This window comes from Microcebus murinus, chromosome 1 (assembly GCF_040939455.1).
Source record: "Microcebus murinus isolate Inina chromosome 1, M.murinus_Inina_mat1.0, whole genome shotgun sequence".
In the NCBI taxonomy this organism is placed as follows: Eukaryota; Metazoa; Chordata; class Mammalia; order Primates; family Cheirogaleidae; genus Microcebus; species Microcebus murinus.
Genome location: NC_134104.1, coordinates 58827877 through 58855207, shown reverse-complemented (window position 1 = coordinate 58855207; position 27331 = coordinate 58827877). Strand labels below are relative to the sequence as shown.

The following is a 27331-nucleotide window of genomic DNA, read 5'->3' as shown; positions in this document are numbered from 1 at the left end:
CTATGCAAAAAGCAAAAAGAAATAATACCTGTAAGTAGAAGCTGCTAATCCCTAAAGCCTCTGAATAGAGTCACGAAACCTGTGAGAAAGAAATTAAGAACTTTAAACATGTGGCTTTGAAAACTGAATTAATAAAAATGTCCCCCTTTTAAGCCATTATAATAATAAAGGTTTTATTTTTCAAAACCTAGGCTAATTAATTAATTAATAGGTCAGGGGACAAAACCCATGAATTTCCATAAGAGGAAGTTTGCGAATGTCATGCTTCACGCCCTTGGCATCAGTGGAGGAGGAAGCAGCAGGCAAGAGATCAAATCTTCTCCTTAATTTCTTTTATTAATTGTCTTAATAATTTTAACCCCTTCCCCTGTCTCACACAATTTCCAGGCAATTGGAGGATAAAAATCCCTTTGGAATTTGGACCCTCCCCCTTTTGCAAACACAAATTCTTATTAATTCTGGCCCTGAAAAAAAAAAAAAAAACACCATCAGTTGTTTTAAGTCCTCTAACTACAATAATATGCCATCTTCAAAAGCTGCAGCACATCAGAGGATTGGCCTTCTAAAAACAGTTGTGTCACACACAAAGGGAGAGTGTTTCCTTGTCCAAATGGCTGCAGCAGGTTAAAAAATGAGACATTTATTTTCAAGTAAACACCCTAAACACTCTAAAATTAGAGCAACTGTGCAAACAATATAAGCCTCCAAACTCTAGGTATCCTACATGTGAATGGGAATGAATGTTTATAAATAGAAGATTAGAGGCAAATTGTTAAGAGGCAACAGTCAAAGCACTGAATATCAATTCTTCTCCTTATGGAATTTTTGTAGCCTCATCTTCTCTCTGAGGTAGAATTCAAAGAAAGCAAGAATGCTAAAATTTTCCACATACTAAGATATGAAAGTTTCCTAAGACAATTAGGGAGTTCCCAAACTACCATGTTTCCCCGATAAGACCTACCCATAAAATAAGCCCTAGCAGGATTTCTAAGCATTTGCACAATATAAGCCCTACCCCGAAAATAAGACCTAGTGATGGGCGTGGCTACACAGCACATCTCCACAACCCATGCATTTCATTGCAGAGCGGTAAAGAAGATGAGCTGCCCTTCTCATCTGCCCCACCATGACAGCTACTATCCCAGAGGTGACCAGAAAGGTGTGGGCAGCCCCACCAACAAGGTTGTCTCCCCCTGTCAGGTCCCAGCCATCCTGTGCGTGCTGCAAGCTGAGCCTTTGAGGGGACAATAACACATCCCCTGAAAATAAGCCTGAGGGTGTCTTTTTGAGGAAAAAGAAATATAAGACCCTGTCTTATTTTTGGGGAAACACGGTATAAACTCTAGAGTTTCCAATGGAACACCTTTTACCTTTGCAACGCTCACTTTAATTTTTAGAAGGGAGGAGAGGAGAGGAGAAAAAAGAGAGAGAGAGAATCATACCACATAGAGATGAGAGGACGAGAGGCAAGAAAAAGAATAAATCTTCTGGCCCTTCAACCAAAAAGAGCTTGGGGTTTTATTTATTAAAGCTTAAATTTTCTTTAGTCATGAGGATATTTTTAAATAAAATTCAGCCCCTTAGAAAATGTTTTACCTGCCCAAACTTGGGTATTGATGAAAGGACCTCCTGGCTCCATAGAGCTCTCCAAATGACTGTGAATTCCCAATAAAAATCTTGCCTTTGGGTTAAGTCATTATGGTTTCAAAAACAGAATAGATGTGGTGATTTGTTTTTTTTTTCTCATTCTTGCGATACTTCACTTAGGAGGATGGTCTCCTGACAAACAAATACTACATGTACTCACTATTAAATTGGAACTAACGGATCAGCACTCATGTGCACAGATGGAAGTAAAAATCAATGGAAATCATGCACGTGGGAGGGGGAGGAGGGGATGAGTAAAATCATACCTAATGGGTACAATGTATACTATCTGGGTGATTGGTACACTTAACTTTCACTCAAGCAGTACAAAAGCAATTAATGTAATCAAAATATTTGTACCCCTGTAATATTCTGAAAGTTTTTTTTAAAGTGGAAAAAATTATTAAATAAAAAACTCCAAAACGACAATATTAACCTTATGTTATAAATATAATATATATAATCTTTCTTCTAAAACGTTTATCAAATTTTTCCATTATTTTCAGGTTACAGGTGCAGTATATGCTACCCTATCTTTTTCCTCTTTGAAAATTATCTCTTCTAATTTTTTTTAAAAATTGGTTATCATATTTCCTAGTCTATAAAAATTATGCTTTTTCTATCATTTGCCCAACTTTCTATGGACATACACATTTAAATAGCTTTATGTAATTAAAATAATAATAAATAATTTTTAAATAATTTAAATACTTTTTTAAAAATAGAAAATAGAATCTCCCCTACCTAGAATCTTACCTAGGGAAGTATTAAATGATTCATTCATTCCTTCATTTATTAATGTTCTCAGACATTTGGTCAGCAAATTTACTAAACATTTACTCTGCAAGAGAAGTAGTAAGCTGAGGAGACATATTGTCTATGCCAATGAGAGAGAGAGGCTGAGCCACCTGTTTTTAGTGGCACAGGTTTGTCTAATGTGGCTGAGTGTGATGAATTGGAATGATTGAAAGTTAGAAGTCAAAAACCAATTAGCATACATAAATTCATCAAGGCCCCTGCCTTTCCTAATATTAAATTCGTCCCCATTGCCTCCTTGTTCCACTTCCTCAGGAGCTAAGATCCACGCATAGGACAATAATGCTTTCAGAGAATGTCGAGAATGTTTTCTGTACTAGAATCCCCCAATGTTGTGTCCCTTGTATTGCTGTAGATTTATCTTTTTAGATTATACTTTAGGCCTGCGTGGCCATGCTTGCTTATTAAGTGTATTTGCTGAAGCAGGATCAGTATGTGGGGAGAAGGTTTTCTGAAATGCATAAAAGTCATAGGTTTCAGGTATGTTCTAATGGATGTATCTTAGCATCTCTACAAGAATAATATCCCTGGCAACACAGTTTTATCCAAGAACATAAGATCACTTTTACACTAAAAAAAGGAAGAATAATTTTCAGTTGTTAAAAACCGAAAACAATTTTTTTGTCTATAATAATAGGAAAGATTCCTTCTCCAAGAGTAACATTTCACGCCTGCTCTTACACTGAAAAAAAAAGTTTTCATGCCTCCCACTATTGCCACCTGGTGGACAAAGATGATTCCTTTAGACAGCACAACGGAACATATCTTACTATTACCACAAGATGGCAGTACACAACTGAGTTTTCAAAGAGCGAGGCTCAGAAAAACATTTCAGGGTTTTGTTCCTGGGAAGAGAATGTTCTGTTCCTACAGAGGAGAATGAGTAGGAAATAATAGTACAAAGTAAGCATTTCATTCTCTTTGCCTAAAAACGAATGGAATTACACGTTTTAACATCATTAATATTTCACAAAGGAGTTGATTTATTGCAAGAATAGGAAGGAGTACCAAGAATTTAACTGGTAACTTATTTTGCTTTTTAAAGATATTTCAGGCAAGTGTATACTTTTTTATCTGAATTTTTCTGATATTCTCGTCATATATTAGAATATTTGGGAATGTTTTATATGCTTGTTTTAATCGACTCTCTTTAGTTGGCTAATAGGGGAGAATTTTTTCCCTAAGAGATCCATTCAGAACATACAGACCCTACTCAAGCCCATGCCAGTGACAGCCAATGCAGGAACATCGCTAGTCTCCTCCTGGCCAAGGTGCTGCCTAATCAGTCTGCTTTCCTATCACATTTTTGTGCTAGAATCTCCCAATGTTTTGTTCATTGTATTGTTGCAAGATTTTTAAATATATATATATATGTATACATACATATATATTATTCTTTAGACCTGTATGACCATGACTTACTTGTTAAGATATGTTTTCCTCTCTTCAGCAAACTTGCCCTAATAATTCTCTCTTGAAGGGATCTTACCACAAAACTGACAGCAACTCTAATTTATTGAGCACTTACCGTGTGTCTGGTACGATTGTAAGTGTAGTATGTTGATTAATTTATCAAATTCCAAGCATACATTTGTAAGGGGCATGTTAATTGAACTCATCTTACAGATGATGAAACTGAGGCAAACAGAGGTTAAGAGGTGGCTTAAGCATATTGGCCTTCCTGTCTGTTTAGGTTCCTGAATGGTTGCTGGGAATTGTTCCCTGCAGACTAAATATGGAGCAGGAGAAACGTAGTGTTCTATACCTGAAGATGGTTCCCTCAAGGATTTATGCCTCTTTGAGTAAAGAGTATCCCTCTGGCTTTCAGGGGTTCTTATAAATTCTAAAGAATGATAACCAAGAGGCTTGACCAAAGAAAGAAGGAAAGTTGCACTTTGGACAAGAGCAGAGCCTTTCTAGCCAGTGTTGAATCATTTAAATGTCCCAGTGATACCTCTGAGAGTCATTGAAGGCTTGCTTTTATTTAAAAAAAAAAAAAAAAGGATATTGTGGAATAATGGACTGGGTTCTGGCTAGAGAACTGGGAGTCCTGAATTTCAGTCCCAACTCTGCCTCTTACTGTCTATGTGAGCTCTCTGAGCCTCAGTTTCCTCAGACCACAATGAGCTCCTTCTCTACAGTGCCTTTGAAACAATTTTTGAGGCTATATATTGACTTCAAAGAAAAAGTTTCAAAGCAATTATCATGAAAGAAAACAAGTGGCAGTGTCTAATACGCAACTGAAACACCAGTGGTCTGATGATGAGACGCACAGAGAAGATTGTCAACAGGTAGAGGCGTGGTTTGTGTATGTATAGGACCTGGCTTCAGTTCTGGGATGAGAGCAGCATCAGTTGCTGGCTGCTAAGACAGAAGAATTCTAACTCCATTTTTCTGTATTAACTTGCAGTGTGTTGCATTGGTTTTTTTTTTCTTCCAGTTTTTTTTTTATTTTTATATTTCAGCATATTATAGGGTACAAATGTTAAGGTTACGTATATTGCCTTGTTAATTAGAAATATTTGCAAGTAACAGACTTCAGGGACAGAAAGGCAGGTGCTGATGTTTTTGAGCGGCTTCAGAAGGGCTCCTGGAGCTCCACCAACAATCACGATTAAAAAAAAACGAAAAGTATTCAGCTGGACTCCCTTTCTACATATGACCAGTTTAGAGGAACTGTCCTTATGTGCAGATGCAGCTAACTTTTAAAAACAGCCTGGCTAGCACTAGTTTTGCTAATGCTGAATTGGAGCCAAACATCTTCAGACTTCAGAGAGTAGGCAAGTGTGCCCTTCTTTACAGCCAGCATAAGAAGGCCAGAAAATGGCCTGCTGTTTGTGGGCTTCTCCTCATGACCTACTTTGAATGGACAAACAGAAAATCTGTGAGGGAGAGGATTAATAGATTGTACTGCACCTTTGAAACTTTGCAGACCTGATTTCAAAGATCTGGCCCTTTAGTGCTAAATCAGAGTACAAAGAATTTAGCTACTCAGATTCCCCATTGTTTTAGGTTAGGAAGATGCCTGGAGTATATTTACTTTTCTCACATTTCAGTGATCCTGTATTTTCTATTTTGGCCCATTATCCATTCAGAGTGCCTGTCATGCCCTGGCTGGGCTACAACAGTAAAAATAACAGCTACAGGCCCTGTCTCTGTGGAACTAGAAGTCCAATGGGGAAGACAAAGATTAAGATTAATGAATGCGTCAGACAAATACATTTGAAATTAAAATGAATATGAGTTATGTGAAGGAGCACAGCACTTACAATAAAGAAACCTAATTTTATCAAGAAGGCCAAGAAAGACTTTCCTGTGGAACTGGCAACCGAATTCCCAGGGATGAGTGGGATTTCTAGTGGTGATTTCACTGGGCTATAGGCGCTGTGGCTGAGAAAACATGGTACTATGGGGAATAAAGGAAGTCTCATAGGGCAGGAATGCAGGGGTAGATGACACATGTTGATGAAACTGCACAGATGAGGGACTATGGCGAGCCATGGAGCCATGCTAAGGATTTTGGTTTTTACTCTGAAAGTTGCAAAAAAGTATTAACAAATTTTAAGCAGGCATTAAGGTGACCAAATGTCCAATTCAAAAGGCTCTGTCTGGCTGAAAAGTCCAATCACTTTACTTCTTTAATGAAAATATGTTACTCAGGAATGCAGGGCTATGTTCTGATGGTCACAAAGAAAAAAATCTGTTTCTCACAGCCAGTTTGGGCTCCTGTATCTGACCGCCCATTAAGTTGGTCCTGAGATTCAAAGTGGTGGCCTGCAGAAGCTTTATGTATTTGCTTCTAAAGACCTAATTGTAGTGTGGTTTACTTGGTAAAGATACTTAAAACGGAATCTAAATATTTGAGCTATATGAGCTCTTCCAATTCTGAGATTTATTTATACATTCCACATTAATTGCATACCTGTTACCTGCCAGGCTCTAATCTAGGCACTAGGGACACAGTGGTGGACAAGACATCCACTGTTGTTGCCCTCATGGAGCAGTAACCATACACAAGCAAGTAAGTAAACATGTAACATGATGCCAGGTTAGACATAAGTGCTATTTAGATTAGCAAAGCAGGGTAAAGGGATAGAGAAAATAACAGGCAGTACTATTTCTGATAAGGCGATGGATGAGTCCTTCCTGAGTTGGTGACTTTTCGGCAGAAATCTGAATGAAGTGACTGAGTAAATAATACAAAGACCCAGGGAAAGAGCATTCCAAGCAAAGGAAAGAGCAATTGCAAAACTTTTAAAGTTGGAATGGACTTGGGCTTTTGGAAAAAGAGCAGGAATGCCAAGGGCTTGAGTGGAGTTTGGGACAAATGGTAGGCTAGGGTTAGGGACCAGGCACATGCTATGATTCCACTAAATTGCAGTTAAGAGTACTTTCACATTCCACACTCAGAGTTCTTGTACTTGTCCACACTCATAACATGGAGCCTCAAGTATTAGTAGTTGCAAATCATTTTTTGTCACCTCCAACTGCACAACATTTGTTCCAACAGAACAATCTCTTTTCATTTGCCTTTCTCTAAATCTCTACCAATATCTGCTCCTATTAAAATGTTCTTTCTGCCTTTTCTCTCATTGTCCTTTCAGTGGAGAGTACCAAATTATCTTCATGTTTATTCTCAGTTGATAAAGAATTTTTTATTTGTTTTTTTTTTTTTTTTTTTTGCTAAATGTTTCTTTTTTAGAAATTGGCACCACCGTGCACTTCAAGCAAAAAGGTATGGTTCTTATTTCTGATTACCTTCTATATGTCAAAATTAAGATTTTGCAGCAGTAAATTGTGGTCTTATATACTTGAGTTTATTTCAGTTTAATAATTTTTGGTAATAATTTCCATAATATATTTGACACTTTTCCCCCAAATTATGTACTGTTTTATTTACAAAAAGTCTCTGATCCAAACCATGACCCTTATATTGCTTGTGATAGTTACTCATTTTTAAATCCCTTTAACTGAGTGAGCTATTATTCTCTGCCCCACCTTCTCTCCCCTACTTTCCCTAAGTGTCCACGGTTAATTGTTACAGACTTGCATTTTTGGAAATGCTCACTGTCCAATGGCAGGACTCTGAGAAGGGACGCAGACTATTTTACATTCACTTGTTGGCCATTCAAATAAATATGTCACTAAAGGAAACAGAGCAGTGTCTCTTAAAATGAATCACTTGCAAGTCAGTATTTCCTCCTGACTCATCTTTTCCTAGGTCTTCAGAGTGCTCTCTCTGTGGCAGTGCTCCTGGGCTGCTGGGCTCTCCGAGAAAATGCCATTTTATGCCCTCCAGCTGTCCCACTTACCATATCTGCCATTGACACATAAGCCACATACTTTTTTCTGTAAGGACAGTGCAACCAGGTCAAAGCTTCATAAAATAGACCGTAAATGCAAACAGTGACTAATTCTGAGGTGCCTCATTTACCAGTCTGATTGCAATTTCTAATGGTGTCCAACCCCAGACCAGAGCCACAGGTGCACCTGTGTGACCAGATACCATCCTCCTTATGTCCTTGTGGTCACCCACTTGATGGGTTTTAATAGGTGTCCCGTATGAGATGTCTTCCTCTCTGAGTCTTAAAGAGGTAAGACCACCAAGATCATTCTCAAATGAAGAACAGTGCAAGCCTAGTCTTGTGGAACTGGCGTCCCAGCAGTGATCCAGAACCACAAGAGTGATCACAGGGGATGACTGGTTGGTTATTTCCAAGAACAGGCCAGTGCCCTGTTCATGGCCAGTTCTGGCAAGTCCCCATAGAGGCCACAGGGAAGAGACAACCAGTAATATATACTTGGGAATAGGATCATTAGAGGCAAAGAGGTATAAAATATTATCCCTCTCAGTCCTTCTTCCTTCCTCAGTGCTATGATTACCAATTATATTTGAATCTTAAGTGGCCAGTGTTATGTGTGATACATTAGGACTCTGATGTGGATAAAGAAACAGAGCATAGCCCTTTTTAAATTTCAAAAACCATTGTGATGAACTGCTGGTGCCACCAGAAAGAATGCTAAGTATTGACCTAAAATTTCAAAAATTTCCATGCCAAAATACTTGATGCTGTTTTGATGGAGAAGATGTAACAATTCCAACTTTACTGTAAGAATACTTCAGCCTTACCAAAATCTCACCTACAGAGAATTGAGATGATACACAAAGAATTATGTAGGAAGAGCCCAGATTTGATTCTGAGACCCATTACTCAAAGAAAATACCAATACAGTAGTCCCCCCCTTACCTTCAGGGATACATTCCAAGACACCCAGTGGATGCTTGAAACTGTGGCCAGTAAGAAACCCTATATATTATATATTATGTTTTTTCCTATACATGCATATGTATGATAATGTTTAATTTATAAATTATGCACAGTAACTAAAATAATAATAAAATAGAACAATTACAGCAATGTACTTTAATAAAAGGTATTTGAATGCTCTCTCTCTTTCCCTCTTTCTTTATCCCTTTCTCTTTCTCAAAATATGTTATAGGATTATAGGCTTTAATCCCAACTCACTCATCCAGAGGAAGCTGTACTGGCAAAAATTGGACAGCAGGTGGCGCCAAAGTCAATCTTATCAGGCTTCCCTTTAAACATGGCTTACAGGTCCCAAACGTGCTGTACAGTCTGCACACCTAGATAAAAGCAAAAGGAGAGATTAAGGAGAGTCTGCTGATTATTGTTCACTTTCATTTAACAATTGTTTTATAAATTGTTTAGATTTTTGTTCTATTTTCAGTTATTCAATCAGCTTTTAACAATTATAAAAAGAATGCAAACTTAAACCCCACTGGCCTTTCTTCTTTTCTTGTATGGTTGAACTATAACATTATTATTGACCCTAATTTCTCAATGGCTGAAAGGAGTGCTCAAGAAATACTGAGGGCATGCTTAATGACCACGTTGAATAAATCTAGTCCCAAATTTAGGAAAATGGGCCCTAAGTACTCAAGAGAAGCACAGAAAACTGTTGGCCAGATCTGGAGACAAAGTGTCTTCAAGCAAATGCTCTCTAAAAGAGGTGTTGAAGAGTCACCTTGTCCTTTCTTTAAGATTTTACTGAAAGACAAATTGATTGGCTCAGGATCCTGCATCAGATTTGTAATGTAGAGACTTTCCAGAAAATTCTCATATACCTCAATTTCAGAATGTTTAATCAATCTTGCCCTCAATCACAAATCCCCTTTTATTTTCATGGCAAAGTGCAATCCAGCATTCCCCTTTATACAGAATATCACTTACTTTACCCTGGGATTGAGAACCTTAACCTAGTGTATTGCCTCATGGTTTGCAGTCTTGCGGGGCTGAATTTTACCCTTCAGGGTCAACATTAAAGCCTGACTCACTTCCAAATCAGTGCCTTTAATTCAGGTTGATATATCATCCCTTTCTATAATCCAAACTTCTACGTTAATACTAATAATACCATTTACTGAATGTTTACCAGATACCACACATATCAGTGTGCGTGTATACATATAACACATATATAGAATGTGGTTAAATACCAAGATATTATTTTGGTCTCTTCTATGAAAAGCATATAACAAATTTTTGAATCATAGTTCTATTTGCCCATCTATTCTTAAGGCTAATTTATGTTTGCAGACTCTTGCTTTCATTATATCTGTCAGTATATGAAAGCACTTGCTGAGCTTGGCCATCTGGCTTGGGAAATAAGATTTATCATTTGCATTTCCACAAATAAGCAGAAATTTCATAACTATGAACTAAAACATAATTAATGACTTTGCTGATTATTCTCCCCTGAAATAGCCATTAACTAAAGTTGTCTCCTATGCAGTCATATATATCTATAATTACACACACACTTACCATGATTCCCCAACTATCACCCGTTTACCCTTGTATTTTTTCAAGCCTATTTATTTACTCTCAAAACCAATTATGAAAAGAGCAAGTCATATAAGCACATTAAATAGCTATATGAGAGCACTTAATAAATAATAATTGATAGAGATGAAGATATCTCTAACAGATGCACAAAATGCATTTCAAATACAATCATGCATCACTTAACAACTGAGAAACTTCTGAGAAATGCATCGTTAGGCTATTTCATCATTGCGTGAACACCCTAGCATGTACTTACACAAACCTAGATTGTATAGCTTACTACACACCTAAACTATATGGTTTAGGTACCTACTGCTCCTAGGCTACAAACCTGTAAAGCATGTTACTATACTGACTACTATAGGCAACTGTATGACAATAGTAAGTGTTTTGTATATAAACATATCTAAATATAGCAAAGTACAGTAGAAATGCAGTCCTATAATCTTATGGGACCACTATTGTACATGTGGTTCATCCTTGACCTAAACATCATGTGGCACATGACTATATATTAATATAATAATACTATTACAGATAAAATTAAATATTTTTAACATAATCTATTATAACATGTGAAAGTAACAGTTCTGAATTATGTGGACTAAAAGACCAGTAACATGTCTGCATAGCATGTGTTTATATGAGCACGTATGTAACATACATACTTCTATTTGTGTGTCTGTATATATGTGTGTATGCATGAATTAGCAAGAATGTTCTATGTGAATGCATTCGTCCAGGTTAATATATGTATATGTTATATTTTTTTAATGGTGGAATTTTGGCTTTCTCAAATATTCACTACTATCCAAATAAAATAATATGACTAGTCTTCTTCGCTCTCCCCAGAAACCACTCAGCCACAGGACGTCTGAAGGATAATTGAGCCTGTCCTAGCACTAAAAACAAGATTAAGGAAATTACAGAATTGCTTTCTGAAAGCCTCTTTCACACTTAACTTTCAGTGCTTAACTTTGTATGGCCTTAATTTTTGTGTAGTTTTTCTCTGTTTTTAAAGCCTCATTGATACACAAATACAAACAAATGTGCCAAGGAGTTCTTGCCATCTCATATAGAGAGAGAGGAACTAGAAGGTTAGGAAAACAACATTGCCACTAAGAGAGCTGGAAAGTCTCAAAAATGTAAATAGGACGGGGGTGGGAAACATGGAAGGAGAAGATTAGGAATCACACTGACCTAAGACTCAAGACATCTGCCCTCGAGTGCCAGGTCAACACGTACTAACCTGGTGCCGCATGCAGGATACATGATCTCGTTGACCCTCAATTCCTCATGAAAGGCGTGGACCTGAAGATAGTTGAAGTGCCTTTTGTTAGTGTGATCCTGCTAATGGATTGAATAATTTATTTACTCTGTGTTCCACACAATACAGCTCATTTTATACAGTAACTATTCTGTTTAGTTTGTATGTGTTCATATTTTTATATTAAGTAATATTTTTTAATATTCTCAAGAAGGCATTCTAGCCAAAAATATGCTATTGAAAATCATTTTTGCAAAGATAATGGTTGTTATCCTTGTTGTGTTTGTTTGTGCTGGCTATTTTAATGAAACCCATCTTTTATTTGCCGAAGGTTGGACAAGAGACTCGCAGGCACCCCTTCACGGTGTAACTTCTCTTTGTAGTGGTGGGGGGCAAACGCTCCAGAGCCAGACGCCTGGGTACAAATGCCAGCTCTTCCAGTTACAAGCTTGTGCAATGCAGTCAGCCTCTCTGGGCCTCTGTCCTTCCATTGTCAGACAGGTTTCATTATAGCACCGACTCATAGCATGGATGTGTGCTAATGATAAAGCATTTATAACAGTATTTTGTAATAAGTGCTAGGGTAATCACTTGTTGGTAATGTTTTATTATTGCTGTTGCTTTGATTATTTACATAAAATATAAATTAGGAGACCATTCTCAAATTCAGCATTTTCCCCTGTTATTTACCTTCAATCAAATATGTTTCTAAACAGTTGTGGAAATATTCACATACCAAAGGATGCTTCCATTGTACTTGCAAACCATGGCAGTTTTATACACACACACACACACACACACACACACTGATCAATCTGCAGATGTGCCCTTGGAACTTCAAAGTGACCCATAATTACAGTCACACCAGTTTCCCTTTTGAACATCATTGTTTAAGTATGTAGTCATAAATCCAAAAGTCTCTGTAGTGGAAAATACTAATTTTTCCCTTAAATGGAATATGAGCAGAGCTATACAATAGGAGAAAATGTAACAAGCAAAGCAGAGGAGACAAGCTCTTCAGTTTGATCTATAATATCTATCCCAACTGCCCCTTTTCATCAACACAAAACCCCTTCTCCACCTTGCTCTCCATCCCACTCCCCTTCTCAGACCAGACCCATAGCTCCCAAATTCCATCCACCTGGGGAAAACCAGGGTGACAGCCAGAAATACAGACGTGCTGCACTTTCAGGTTTAACCTGGGCAGGTTTGAGTCTCAGTTTTGCTCATGGTTTGGACCTGCCTCTTAACCTTTCTAGATTTATTCATTATGATTGTTGACTTTGCTTTTTAAAACAATTTTTTTAATTTTTATGAATGCATCATAATTGTGCATATTTGTAGGTATCTTTGCTTTCGGTTTTGGTTTTTAAAGTGAGAAATGAATGACAAATGAAGGAGGGGATGAACCCCTGCTGCCTCTTAAGACTCTGCAATGTATTGACTTTTTTTCTACCTTGCTATCTAGCCGTAAATGTTACTTTGAAACGATTCCCCTCCCCATTAACAAATAAATAATTACTGCTTCTCCCGAGGGATAGAAGGGAGTCATGGATTGGTTCCATGTTTTATTGATGGAGACGCTGTGATGAATTGGCCGGAAGAGCACACGTCTGGCGGCTGAAGGACCCCCACCCCCACCAACGCTCAGCATCTTAATGAGTGACAGCATCACATAGCCAGGCAGGGCAGGCAGGAGGAGGCTGGGTGCACAGAGCCTGATGCACCATCATACACATTGGTGATAGCCAGTTTAGGGACTTCTCCAGCAAGAGCATTTTGTATTTAGAAGAGTTTCAACCAGTGATAGCCATTAAGATACTTGGAGCCCAAGGAGGAGAAGGATGTAGGGAAGGTTTTGAGCCTTTCTTCGGCTTCCCATAAGCATACTACTTTGAAACCCCAGAACCTGGCCAGGGCTTTTACCGCTGATACCATCGGCTGTAACATGGAGTGGACCACATGTAACTATTCTCTTTTCTCTCTTTCCTCTTTTGTTCTGCAGGACCTGGGTCGGTGAGAGGAATAAATGGATCCATCAGTCTGGCCGTACCACTGTGGCTGCTGGCAGCATCTCTGCTCTGCCTTCTCAGCAAATGTTAATAGAATAAAAAGTTAAAAATAATTAAAAAAAACACACAAAAATGCGTCACACAGAATACAGAGAGAGAGAGAGAGAGAGAGAGAGAGAGATGGGGGAGAACGTTTATTTCACAACTTTGTGTGTTTATAAATGAAGGGGGAAATAAGAAAATGAAAAAGAAATACAACATTTAAAACAGTTTTACAGTCCATCAATAAAAATTTAAGCATAATTCAGGGTGAAGAAAGTTTTACCAGGATATGTTTCTATCTACTAATCGAATGTATGCTGTGTAAAGACTGCATCATGCTAAGGACATTGGGTGTTGTAAAAATAAGACAAGTACCAGATGGATATTACCCCCCCTACACACACTTTATTCTTCCTTCCTTCATCCTTTTTCATCTGTGGGGGAAAAAAAAAATAAGGTCTTGCCTTTGGTGTTTATATTTCCATAATCTGTTTATTCTGTCTTTTTCATTTGAGCTGAACTGTAGGTAGCCATTTCAGACTATCAGTGGAATCTTATGTTGAGCCTTTCTCTGACTTTCCTGCCTCCACTATCCCTCCAACTTTTAAGATCATCCCCCCTCCTCCAGTGTGTTCTATCTCCCCCACAACTATCCCAGATAGTCCCTTTTAATCTGACTCCCCTCCCTGCCTCTATTCACTTCCCCCACCGTCCCCCACCCCAGAGCACTAGTCATGCCGCAAATGCTAGGAAGTGCCATTTTAATTTTCTCCACTGTGCGCGTGTGCTCAAGTCTTTTGCTCTCACGTGGGTGTACATGTGTGTGAGCGTGTGTGTGTCTCTCTCTGAAGCATGCCAAGGAAATGGTCCACGTGTACATAGACTCATTGTGCTGTAGATACTGTCCTGCATTGTAATTGTGAGATGCGGCTGTTACAAGTTGCTGGGGGAGATGTCGGGGAAGGAGGCAAGGAGAAGAGTCCCTCCCTCCCCCGTCCATGGCTGTCACATAACATCAGTGTGTACTCAAACCAAGCTGTGCCCCTTCCGAGGGCAGGACCCCATATTCCTTCCAGTCTCATCATCAGAATCCAGTCGGGAGTCACTCAGAATATCACTGTAAATGAAAGTGCCTACTATCGACGGGGTGAGCAAAGAGTAGACTGAATCAGTGCCATGGATGAGGTGACCTAGGAGAGAAGGTTGCAGATTTCACTCTTGTTTCCTGAGCCTGAGGGGTTCATGTATTTTCTGGCTGTTTATATGCTGGGCCCTGCTCTGCCACCCTGTGAGCAGCACATTGAGGGAATTCCCAGAAACAGGAAGGTCTCCAAGTGTTAACTCCCAGGGGAAGAATGACAAGCCACGTGGAGATACTAAGAAGCCCTGCTTTGCCTCCTCCTTAATCTTCAAATAGCACTGCATTTGCCCCATGGAGTCCCCTGAGCAGAGATTGCTTCCTATTTCATATAAAATACAGTGAAAGTGAGCAAGGCAGGAAAAACGGATGTTCAGGTTGATGCCTATGTTCTGGAGATACTGTCAGAGCTCTAATGAAAAGCACTGTCCATCATGAAAAGAAATCCACTCCTTGTGCTCCCCTGCAGACTTTGGTCCTGGTATTCTAGGCTAACACTTTATTTGGTTGCCCACATCATTCCCTTCTGACACTCTGATGGTGTTGGCAGCCCCTTTTTCCTGGTGGGCTATCATTATCCTAGGCCAGGCTGCTAGGAATTGCATTATATTCACCTTCTCTACTCTATTTAAGTTTACATCAGTAAGAGTCACTTTGACATTAACACTGAAATGTGAGCTACTTCCATAACCGAAAGAGTTGGACAACCTGTAATAAATTTAGGCAGAAATTGTATGAGTACCACAAAGCTTGGCATTACCACATCACCAGAAGGATATTCTTAGGAAAGGTCTTGCAGGGAGAGCTGGCTCCCTGAATATAGATATCTTTGTCAGAAAACCCACCATTGCTCTCACTTAGACTATAGCAGGCATTGGTAGTGGCTCAGTTTATTAAAGGAAAGAGGATTATTACTGAGGTTATAATTGAATGTGATCCCACAGAGCCAAACATGGAACCTCATTGAGGTTGGAACTTTGAAAATAGCTGCCACATGACATAAAACAAGAAATTTCATAACGAAGGAAGGAAGGAAAGAAAGAAAGAAAAGAAGAGAAGGAAGGAAAAGAAGGACGAAAAGCAAGAGAAGGAAGGAAGGAAGGAAGGAAGGAAGGAAGGAAGGAAGGAAGGAAGGAAGGAAGGAAGGAAGGAAGGAAGGAAGGAAGGAAGGAAGGAAGGAAAACCTGAGTGGCATTTTTAATTTCTAGAAAATCCTATTGTTTGTTTTAGAAGCTTATCACATCCTTCTTTCATGATTCTGAAGTTTAAACATGAAACAGAAGGACAAATTTGGCTTGGGGATGGGTACAAGTGTTTGTGGCAGATTCTGACATAGGAGAGAAAAAAAAATTCTTGCCCAAGAAGGTATCTAGTAAAATGTAGGAAAGGTGAGCCATATTCTTATGCAGCATCAATTTATTGACAATCAGGGATTTCTCTTAACAGTTTGGTCTTCTTAGTACAGGAATAAAAGGTGATCATCTTTGATGATGAATCTATGGGGAACCCCATAAATTGAAGAGGCAGTAACATACTTAAAGGAAAGCTTTAGGAAAGTGTATGCTAATTTAAATATACACAGGCAAAGAAAAGTAGAAAGAATAAGTTTGGATGTTGTTTAGTATCAGTTTCAGGAACAGATCCGTGTGACCTGTCACGTGCTGTTTTACTTGCACGCCTGGCCTTATCATAAGAACAAGGTCTTGATGTTACAGGAGGAGATTCTCCATTAAAAGGAATGTCTTTCCCTTGTCAGCACCAACTGTTCCCTCAGTTTTAATGTAATGGACCATATATTAAACGTAATTAAACATATGTTTTAAAATGTGGTGTTTGATATCTCTAGCAGGATCTGAGAATTTTTAAAATTTCTTCTGGCTCCTGTTTCAGAGAAAACATTGGCCTCAGAATTCTTGTCTCTAAGCAATGTGAACAATAGTTTGGAAAAATGTCAAGGAAAAGGCAGGGGCCAGAGGACTGACACCAAGAAATCATCAAGTGTCAACATAAGACTTCTTGGAATTTAGATCATCATATTGCTATAAATTCCTTCAAGAATCTTGTCTGTTGGTAATCAAAGCTTAAAGCCCTACAATGAGGCACCAACTGATTGAAAATAATATACTGAGAAAAGCGAAATGCATCAATTAACCAGAACGGCTAATATATCAAATGTCCTTTGTATACAAAATAAAATCCACGATTTATAAAACAAAACCTTTAGACCCAACTTTTAGTTAACAAAAACAGAAATGACCTTGATTCAGGCCACTTTCTGAAGAACAAGAACTGCAGAATTGTAGTTATATCCTCTGTGCAATTGTTGATCAAAAGATTTTGCCTTGTTGGAGAAACAGTCTTGCTTGTTTTGAGACATAATATCCCTCTGTCCTAAAAGCACTAGGCTTATGGAAAAGTAGATGCATTTTCTGTCGGGAAGGATTCCAATTGACCTTTGCCTTCTCTTCCAAGTCAGGCAGGCTTCTCCTTTGGGGTAGCAGTTTCTTATTTCTTTTCCTTCTTTTCTTTCTTTCTTTCTTTTTTTTTTAACTACACAGTCAGACAACTGGGGCTATTCATAGAGACCTTGTAAAAGTACTCGTGATTTTCATGTTCTTGGAGGGCAGAAACAGAAAGCTGTTTCTCCTCCGAAAATGGACTTACCTCCTTTGCACACAAAAACTAAACTCCTCAGCATGAAATTGTTTGAGTTATTCCTTACCAAGTTGTTAGCTTCTTGCATACACCGGATTTGCAGTTTCCATCCCTGGGTTGGCTGGTCTCCCTGAATTTCTCATTTTTGTTCTTTGCAGGCCTTGAATCATTTGTGGGAAAATAATATATATGTGTATGTATTTTTTTTAATCTTATCTTTACAGATGCTATATTTACAATAATGTATGTATTATAAGACAAATTAAGAATAATGATTTAAACTTAAAAGGAAGAAAAGTACTGAATTTGGTTTTTTTTAGAAAAAAAAGAGCTATGCTTCATTCAGAAAGACATGGAGGCTTTTTCCATCTTGTAATTATTTGCTTAAAAGAAATTTGCTTATAGATCATGTTCAATGACATTAAACATTTCCTTATTTTTCTCTTCATCCTCATAAACTTTTAGCCTGGATTTAGTCTTGGTTACTGATACCTATCATTTTTTATAGAAACATAAGTGTAATGCTATATTTGACCTACAAAAACTATTAATATTTAGAAGACAAATGTTAAACACACCATAAAAATAGTGAGATAGGACTTTGAGTTAAAAAACACAAATCCAGTTTTGGAAGCCTCCTTTTTTCTTAAATATTTAAACTATTTCTCCTCCAAAGACTGAATTTGCCCCAGTGATGTAAATTTTCCATCCTGGTTGGCATAATATCTATAAACATCTCACTAAATGTAAAATGGAGTTTACATTTATGTGCATACTAACAGAAGAGAAGTAAACTCTTCTCATTTGCATGTAGCTGTGCTGTTCAAATGTCACCAACTGAAAGAAAGAATTTGTTTTCACCCAGCAATGTACATCGTTTTCCTCTTGGCAAGGAAGCTGGTGTTAACGTTAGGTTTAGGTTTAACATTTACACCAGTGAAAATGTTTATGAATATTATGGAAAACTTATTTTAAAGTCTTGATTTCTTTTCAGCACATTTACATACTGTGTGCTGATTAATAAATTAGGCACCAATCATGTGTAAATCAATGTAAATCAGTAGTTTATGTACATAATATAAACTATGTAAACTTCATTTTTGATGCATTGCCCAACTTCTTGCTAAACCTGTGAATCTGAATTAAAAAAAAATCAAATCGAATAAATAGAAACCAAAGCATCGCATAGGTCAGAATGGGAAATATGACTGAAACTCCAAACACAAAGGGAAGGGGACCCACAGGAACAGTTAAGGGTTTACATCCTGCTCAAGTCACCTTTTTGATCTCTCAGGACTTAAGTGGAGACTCTCCCAGCTGTTGCTATAGCTGTCTCACCTGACCCCAAACCAAGGAAAATAAAGACAGAACTCCCAGGTATCTTCTTGTTACATTTTGTTCACCATCTAAGATGTCTTATTTAAATAGCTTTGATGAAGTTGCCTATACTTTGATGAACAAAACATTACTCAGTTTTTATTTTTCATTCAACAAAAGCATTGGGAAAACTTCTTTGATATCCTGATTCTAAGAAATTATGTAATATAAGAAATATGTCACATCCTTCATAAATATCTTGCTGAGTCACTCTAGAAAATAATTTCTTTTCCTTTGTCTGGGAGCCCTATATTTCTACACATCTATCCCAAATATTGCAAATGAGAGACCGAATCACTTTAACTGGGATTGTCTCTCTCAGGCATGTTCTTTTGGAGTATTTTTGAAGTGCCTGATGTGTTTAACAGGATGACATCTATACCTTTTCTAAAATCTGAAAAACTGGTACCTAAAGAGTCATCAAAGGCATGATTTCAGGAAACACGTGAATTTTCTGCAAGAACTATTGTAGAAAGAAATTTACATCAAATTAACATTAGGCTTAAAGTGCATTCCTCTACCTAAGAGAATGAGATAATAAAGAGATATAGAGTGGGGACTTTTAAGGGTTCGTGTGTCTATTGCATCAAATCCTGGGTGTCTGCTTGAAACTTCTTTCTCACCATCTAAGATCCATGACAAATTTAAAGTGAGGTGGGAGGTGTATTGGATTGGGAATCAGGAGAACTGGGTTCTAGCCCTGGGTCTGACCATAGGAAAAAAGCTGTGTTACACTGGCAAGTCATGTAACCTTCCTGAGTCTTGATTTTCTTGTTCTGAAAGGGAGGGATTTAGATGACATTTCTAAAATCTCTTTCAACTCCGAATTCTGATTCTGAATAAGAATATAATATTCACTTAATGCAGTGCCCACCTAATCATTCCAAGCAGCTGTTTGCCATCTCTAGTTTGTATACTATCTCACTTCTCAGAACCATCCTTCTAACATCTCCATTTCAAAAGCCAAAACTTCCTAGAATACAGGGTCTCTGGACTGGTTCTATAATTCTCTTCTGATCAAAATTTCTTAGCAATGTAGAGAAAGGACACATTCAGATTATACTGAGGGCATTGAAATAGCTGGGGTTGTTTCCTTCTTTATAATATTATAAAATCTAACTGTTGAACTATATCCTAATAACCTTTCGCAGGAAGGAAAATAGCCAGATTGTGTATTAGGCATGTAACAAATGAGAAAGTTTGAAAGGAAACATCAGTTTTCTCTCCCCCTGGGCCAAGTGCCTCATTATAGTAAACATGTGTCCTAGGAAACTCTTAGCTTGTGCTGATGGCAGTGAGCATGTAGTCCCAGGCAGGTTGAAAAGACCGATCTATGAGAAGTCAAGACAATATATTTTGTTTGGAAAGAAATTTCTCATGGGTTAAGTTTCCTGAAACTTGAATTATAGGCTATGAAATCAAGCAAATAGATGGAGAGAAAACACACCTCACTTTTAAAAAGTGTAATTTGATACCATTTAAAGAAGACAAGCTGAAAACAGGACAAAAATAAGCACATTTTAGGAGGCTACAGAGTGGAAGACATTAAGAGTTGTCATGAAAGCTAAAATCAAATGTGAAAGTTAAGTTCTCTGAGAAGGGGTAAGCAGAAAGGATGGTTTCTCAAGCTATTAATGAGGAATTATTTTCTTGTGCCATATTCTGGATGGATTGAGCACAATCCACTCGTCCCACGCCATCCTAGAGGTTCAGCTTAGCATCTGTCCAAAGTTATCTTTTCATTTATCGCCTGAAAGAACAGAAGGCATCTGAGTCTCCAGGACACTGAAGAGCAGGGTCTATTCATAACTTCTTAGCATTAGTATCACTTTGTGTAGATAAAGACATACAATGTGCTTAGAGTACTTACGAAGCTCGCTGTAAGTGGGACAATAACCTGCCCACGGGACAACTCTCTATTTCCATGGTTATTTCAGAGGTACCTCTGTGGGTAGTGCTCCTGGATCTACTCCTACAGCTACTTTCTTCTCCACACAAGCCCCCTCTACATAAAGCCAGGCACAGTAAAAATCTGCTTCTTGCAAGTGAAGAAAACACATGGAACTACTACTAGCTTCATGGCACGCAGCAGCAACCTTAAGCTATCAGGAGCCTTTTTTGAACCCACTTCCCTAAGTCTTTGCTCTTCACCAGAGAATGTAAATGGTTCATCCTGGTGAATTGTGGCCATGTTCTGCTCCCTAAGTATTTACTGGGAGGAGGGAGGTTACAGGGAGGAATTATAGGGGGAAAGAAGCCCAGGTGAACACCTCCAACTTCCTCCCTCCCATCCTACCGCTTTACTCCTTCCTTCTCACTGCTCTACTGAAGGGTGTACAAATCCTGCTCTTGGTTAGAATTCTCCTTATTAACAGTGTTATATACATATAAATATATATATAAATATATTCCTTTTTTCAGCCCTATAGACATGAATTGATCTTCCCTTGATGATACAAACACATGGCCAATTTTTGTTTGGGCTTTTTGTTGTTCAAGGTTTTGTATTTTTGTTTATTGGGTGGATTTTTTTCCCTGGGTACTAGCTCTGTGAAGGAAAATAAAAAGCGCAGTGTGTGTAAAAAAAAATGAAATTAAAAAAAAAAAAAGCTTTTTTTTCTTTTCTTTTTAAATGTATTTAAATTCTGTTTCTCTCTTCTGTTACTTTACACGTATGAATGCTCTGCTCTTCTGTGATCTTAAAACAAAATGAAATAAACGTGAAAAGGAGATGTGTCTTCCTTGATCTGAGTCAGTGATCTTGTGGTTGACTGCACTGCTCCGGGGAGGTTTTCATGAATAAGACAGCAAATGAAGCCACTGACAATGGATATCATGTGAGGAAAATGTGGACACAAACTCAGGAATCACTTGAAGGCTATCTTCTGCAGAAAGGAATGTGATATTTAAAATAATTGTACTCATCTAAGCAAAGAGATTCTCCGAAAGTATTCTGTTTTCATTTTATTTCTTAAGAAATCATAAGAAATAAGCACAAATTACAACTGGAAAGCTATAGATAAAGCGTGAAGAAGTTCCTAATTGTTAGACTTGAGTGACACTTTGAAATGTGATGATACCAAACAACTTTAGAGAGTATATCCTTTCTTTAAAGTCTCCATAATAGGGGTTAATTTTAATGAGACCCTACTGGGTAGCAGTAGGAAAAGCTGAGTTACCTTCTAAAGCCACCTATTATTTCTACTTATGAAAATTCAGTTTGTTTTCTGTTCTTGTTGCAAGCTATTGTCTTCACAAAATGTTCCCAGAATCTCTGTAAAGCCCCTACAGCGTCACACAGGACAGACAGGAGTGTCACGAGAAAATGAGAAATAAGCAATTCTCAATCCCAAGAAGTGAGGTTGGCTAATTATTCATCAGAAGTGCCTGGGAGGGTCTCAACTTTTACTTGTAGGAGTCAAATCAGTTCTAGAAAACCTCCAAGAGGATTGATGGGATGAGGAGAGAAACGGGAGAGTGAGCACTCGTGATGAGCTTCAATAACGGGAAAGGACCTGGGACAGAACCAAAACCCCTGGTCCCTTCTGGTTCAAAGAGACAGCTTAAGGGCCCAATCTCCACATATCTAAATTTTATTAAAAAACTCTGAAGAGGCTCTTCTGCAATGCATTTACCAAGCTCAAGGTAAGGGACACATCTCTCAAACAAGACTGCCCTCACTTCTGACACCACCTGAAAGTTTGGTGCCCTCAGACATCCTTCATTTCTAATAATTTGACAATAAATTCAGGGGTTCTCACTACCCCTTCAGGTTCAATAATTTGTTAGAATGATTCACAGAACTCAGTGAATTGTACTATACTTAGGATGTCCATTTAATTATAGCAAAGAGTATAAATCAGAACCAATCACAGACAGAGACACTTAGGGCAAGGTCTGGGAGAGTCCCAAATGTGGGGACTTTTCCATTGTTCCCTCCCCATGGACTCAGGAGTTGTTACTCATCTAGCACATTGCTATGTGACAACAGTATATTGCCAACCAGGGAGGCTCACTTGAACTTTGGTGTCCAGAATTGCTTTTTGCTTTGGGGAGTGTTATTTTTTTTTAAGGTATCATTACATAGGCACGACTGATTGAATCATTGGCCACACAGTTGAACTCAACCCCCTGCCTAGAGATCAGCCTGATATCAAATGATTCAAAGCCCTGAACCTCTAAGGACATGGCTGTTCTTTCTAGCATGCCCAGCCTCCAGCTCGTTAGCATAAACTATCAGGTTTAGTCCAGGGGACCCAACATGAATAACAAAGAAACAACTATTACTTGGAAAATTCCAGGATATTAGAAGTTATCTCCTAGGACCTGGGGACAAAGGCCAACCAGTTTTTATCATATACTTTCCATTACCCATCTTGTGAAAAAATACTAGAAGTCTCTAAGTTTTCCAAGATGGCCTGAAATTTTATTTCCTTTAAGCCACAGAAGCTTCAGGTTTAGAAAGCTAACACCACCTTTAGGCTTTGCTATCATTGGTGCCTTGTAAGAAATTCTTTCTATTGTACTTCCATTTTCTATTTCCTTTACATCTTTCTACTTTAAAGTATGTCTAAAACAGCAACAGAGAGCTGGAAAGAAGGTGAATCTGAGACTTTATTCTCTGAAGGAAAGGGCCATGTCTTTTTCACCCTTGTGATCTTTTCAGACCTAGCACCATGCTGTACTCATAGCACAACCTTAGTGAACATTTGTCAATATAGAATTAAGCTGTGTTCAGCTCATCCGACAAATCCACTACATGTAGAATTCTTTTTCTTTTATTTATTTATTTATTTATTTATTTATTTATTTATTTATTTATTTATTTATTTTGAGATAGTCTCTCTCTGTCACCTGGGCCAGAACGCAGTGGCATCATCATAGCTCACTGAAACCTCAAATTCCTAAGCTCAAGCAATTCTCCTGCCTCAGCCTCCCAAGTAGCTGGGACTACAGGTGTGTGCCATCACGCCTGGATATTTCTCTCTCTCTCTCTCTCTCTCTCTCATAGAGTTGGGAGTCTCACTCTTGCTCAGGCAGGTCTCAAATTCCTGACCTCAAATGATTATCCCACCTCAGCCTTTCAGAGTGCTAGGATTACAAGCACGAGCCACTACGCCTGGCCATCTTTTCTGTCCATCACTATAACTTCACCATAGCTATTGAAGTTTTCTGAATCTGAATCTATGAATCAAAAGAGGGATCACTCTGTCACATGCAAACAATATTGTTACGCAAACATGGAAAACATGTCTGCTTGCAAGCCCCAAATTGCAGTTTTATTGGTTCTTGGTATAAAGAGGAAAAGACTTCTCTTCATTTTCCTCCTTAAATTTCTCTCTGCTACTCCCTAGACTAGCTACCGGCCAATTAGGATAGACTTTTATGAGTCAAAGCTATGTCCTGGTCAAAGGATCTCAAGCACTTGAGGATCTGTAGTGAACCCTAGGAATTATGTCTGAGAGCATGCAGTGGAGGTCATCATTGAACTTAATCACCTTTTACAGACTCAACCAGTTTCAATGAGAAGTGCTGCTGATTTGTCATGTGCTTTTAAAATAAGACATTAGTTTTTGTTCTGTAAGGCAGTATAAAATTTTGACTAGCCATGTCATCTTTGTTTGGGATCATTTTCTACTTACTTTGTCCCTGTCTGGCTTCCCAGATCAAATTATAAATCCATTAATTTTGTACCAAAGGCTCCTATTTCCCTCCAAAACAACCTTTGTCTCATGTACTGCCTGCCCCCCCCCCCAAAAGATGCTTCTGCTAGTGGGAGAAAACAGCAGGATTGACCCTGATGAGAAACTCAAGAGTGGGAAAAGGATGCTGGCCAGGTTAAGAGAAATGGTGCAGTTACATCCCTGAACAGCTCCAGTTTAAGAGTCACCAGAAGCTGTCAGGCTATTGTCACCAGAAAAAGCACTGCAGCCTCAGCTACTGCAACCACAGACTCTATCCAGAGACATCTATTGTATTAACACTTTGACTCCAAATTCTTGGATTCTGAACATTCCTCTTCTTTTATTATTTTCTGCCTCTTAGACAATTAATCTAACCTGCACTACTGAGTTTTTGTCCTTATTCTTAATATATAATCCTCCAGGCTCTATACTAGCAATCATGAAATTAAAAAGCCTTCACTATTTACCCAGATATATCAATATTTGGGCACATTCTCAAAGGAAACAAAACAAACAAACAAAACTCCCAGAATCAAGACGACTCACCAGGTGAAAGACGGCTGAGAACTCCTTCTGGATGAAGACACTTCCTGGGTGCAAGAAAATTGAGTTGTACACTTGAAAAAGTTCCATATAAATAGGCTCCCCAGGTCTAGTCGACCCCTCCTCACTTAGCTTTTCCCCAGCCCAGGCCAGCTGCACTGCCCTGAACCTACTTAGCCAGGCCTGGTGAGCCACATAGCCCAGCCAAGAAATAAATGAGTCTACAGGACACATGAGCCATACCCATCATATACACAGGGCTCTCCCAAGACACCAAGGCTCCTCTGCCCAAACCTCACTTTCACCACACAACCATGTTCTAAGACTTGGAGAAGATTTCTCAGCATATATAATGACTAGTATACAACATGAGAGGCCACAGAGTTCTCACTATGCATCTATTAATTCTTTGTTTTACGAACTCCATTGTTCAATGAGAAAGCCTAAACAGCCTCCTTTTTGTTGTTTTAAAATCCTTATTCCTAAATAGCAATATATTCCTAAATAGCATTGTATTATTTTCCTTTTTTAATATTATTAATTTGTGATAGAATAATGATACTGTCAGGAAGACGAGATACTTGCTTATCAACCAGTTGGACTACCAAGGACCCTAACTGCTTAATTTTGTTTCACATCCTAAATAAATATTAAGAATAAATGAGAACAAAGGAGAGTTAGTCTCCAAGGATGGTTAGTGTTAATAATAGAGGCCTGCAGTCCCTGGGCTGCTGTGAACAGAAATTCTGTTGGCTTTCTCTGTTTAAACAACATACAGAGGCAATAGGCTCCTCACCTTCCCAAAGTCCTTTTGAAAATAAGAAATAATAAAGCAGAGGTTAAAACAAAAAACATCCTGGTGGCTATAGTCACTGTTTTTCATTAACAATTTAAATGGTTATTTTTAATGGTACATTTAACTAAAGCTAACTTATCCATGGAAAGAGAATGTGGCCATTAAGATTGGCATCTATTGAACAAACTGAGATTCCAGATTCAGTGACGCATGATTATAACACCAAGAATATAACATGCTAATAGCAGACTCATTAGCATTAACCACTGCATTTAGTCACTCTTAAAACCTTCTCTATCTATAACACTTGTTAGATACATTATCCTTTTTGAAATAAATATACCCTAAAATATTAATATACGAGTAACAATGGAACTAATTCAATATGGGGATGTGTTTTAGTGATGAGGAAGAGAAAAGATATTAATGATGACAACCCTGGACTAACAATTTGGCAATGGAAAATCACCACTTGTTGACTTGGAGTGAAAGTCAGCTTAAAAAGGAAGGGTCACCAAGAAGTGTGTTGATATAAGCTTTTTTCACAATCGTTCACAAGTTGTTCAATGGGTGGTGGAAGAGGTGGAAAATGCATACCTAGAGAGGTGTGAATACTCAGATGTCAGCCACTGGGCTATTCATGGGTTTCAGTTTTTCATTTACAGATCTTCATGAAGGCATGACTAGACCCAGGCACCATTCCAATCTACGTGCTCACAAAAGGCAAGCTCCTGTCCTCAGGGAGCTTATGTCTGGCTAGGAAGACAGACATTTAACAAAGATTTATGAGCCAATCCTTTCACAATGTAAATAAAGTATTTTAATGACCCTTTCATAGCCCTGCCATTTGGCCAAACAGACTATGCCTAGAGCTGGATCTAGGTGGAATTGGGATTAGGAAAACATGAACACTCTCCATGAGTGGAAAGGGCAGCTTCCCAAAACCATTTGCCATGTGCAGGGCCCCAACACCTCCTTTTCCTTTAAACTATTTGATTCAGAACTTCCTGTTTCCCTCTCTCAGAATGTCTCTCTCTCTCTCACAAACACACACACACACACACACACACACACACACACACACACACACCCCTACCTCCCTATCAGTGTTTCCTCCACTTTAGGTGCCACATTGTCCTACAGCACGATTCCCACTGGAATTCCCCCCCCCCCACCCCTTGTTACCTATCACTAAAAAAATGAGTTTAGTGTTTTGGCTACTCTCTTGTCAACACATGGTTCATTTGTTCATTCATCACCAAATATTTGTGGGTTTTGTTATTTGCCAGGCATTGTGCTAGGTGCTGGGACACTCTGGTAATTGATGGTGGATCCTGTTTTTATTCTCATCTCCACCAGCTTACTTTAACTTCAAACTGAGAAGTATATGTTTGAAAACATATAAGTGAGATTAAATTACAGCAACAAGTCAGGATTGCATATTGAAAGAAATGACTAGGACTCCTGTGTGGTATGGCAGGGATTG

The 27331-nt window shown here is 38.4% G+C and overlaps 1 protein-coding gene across 2 annotated transcripts in view; it reads left to right on the top strand.

Moving 5' to 3' along the window:
* The window catches only part of LSAMP (limbic system associated membrane protein), a 605854-nt gene extending 582364 nt beyond the window's left edge, over window positions 1-23490 (top strand). Inside the window, exons 8-9 of one of the 2 annotated variants that reach the window (XM_020288073.2) lie at window positions 7166-7198; window positions 13604-23490. In XM_020288073.2, the coding sequence (XP_020143662.1) occupies window positions 7166-7198; window positions 13604-13701 (131 nt within the window). In that variant the 3' untranslated portion in view covers window positions 13702-23490. The remainder of the gene's footprint in view (window positions 1-7165; window positions 7199-13603) is intronic. The other variant, XM_020288085.2, reaches the window with a different exon arrangement.
* The last annotated feature ends 3841 nt before the right edge of the window (window positions 23491-27331 follow it).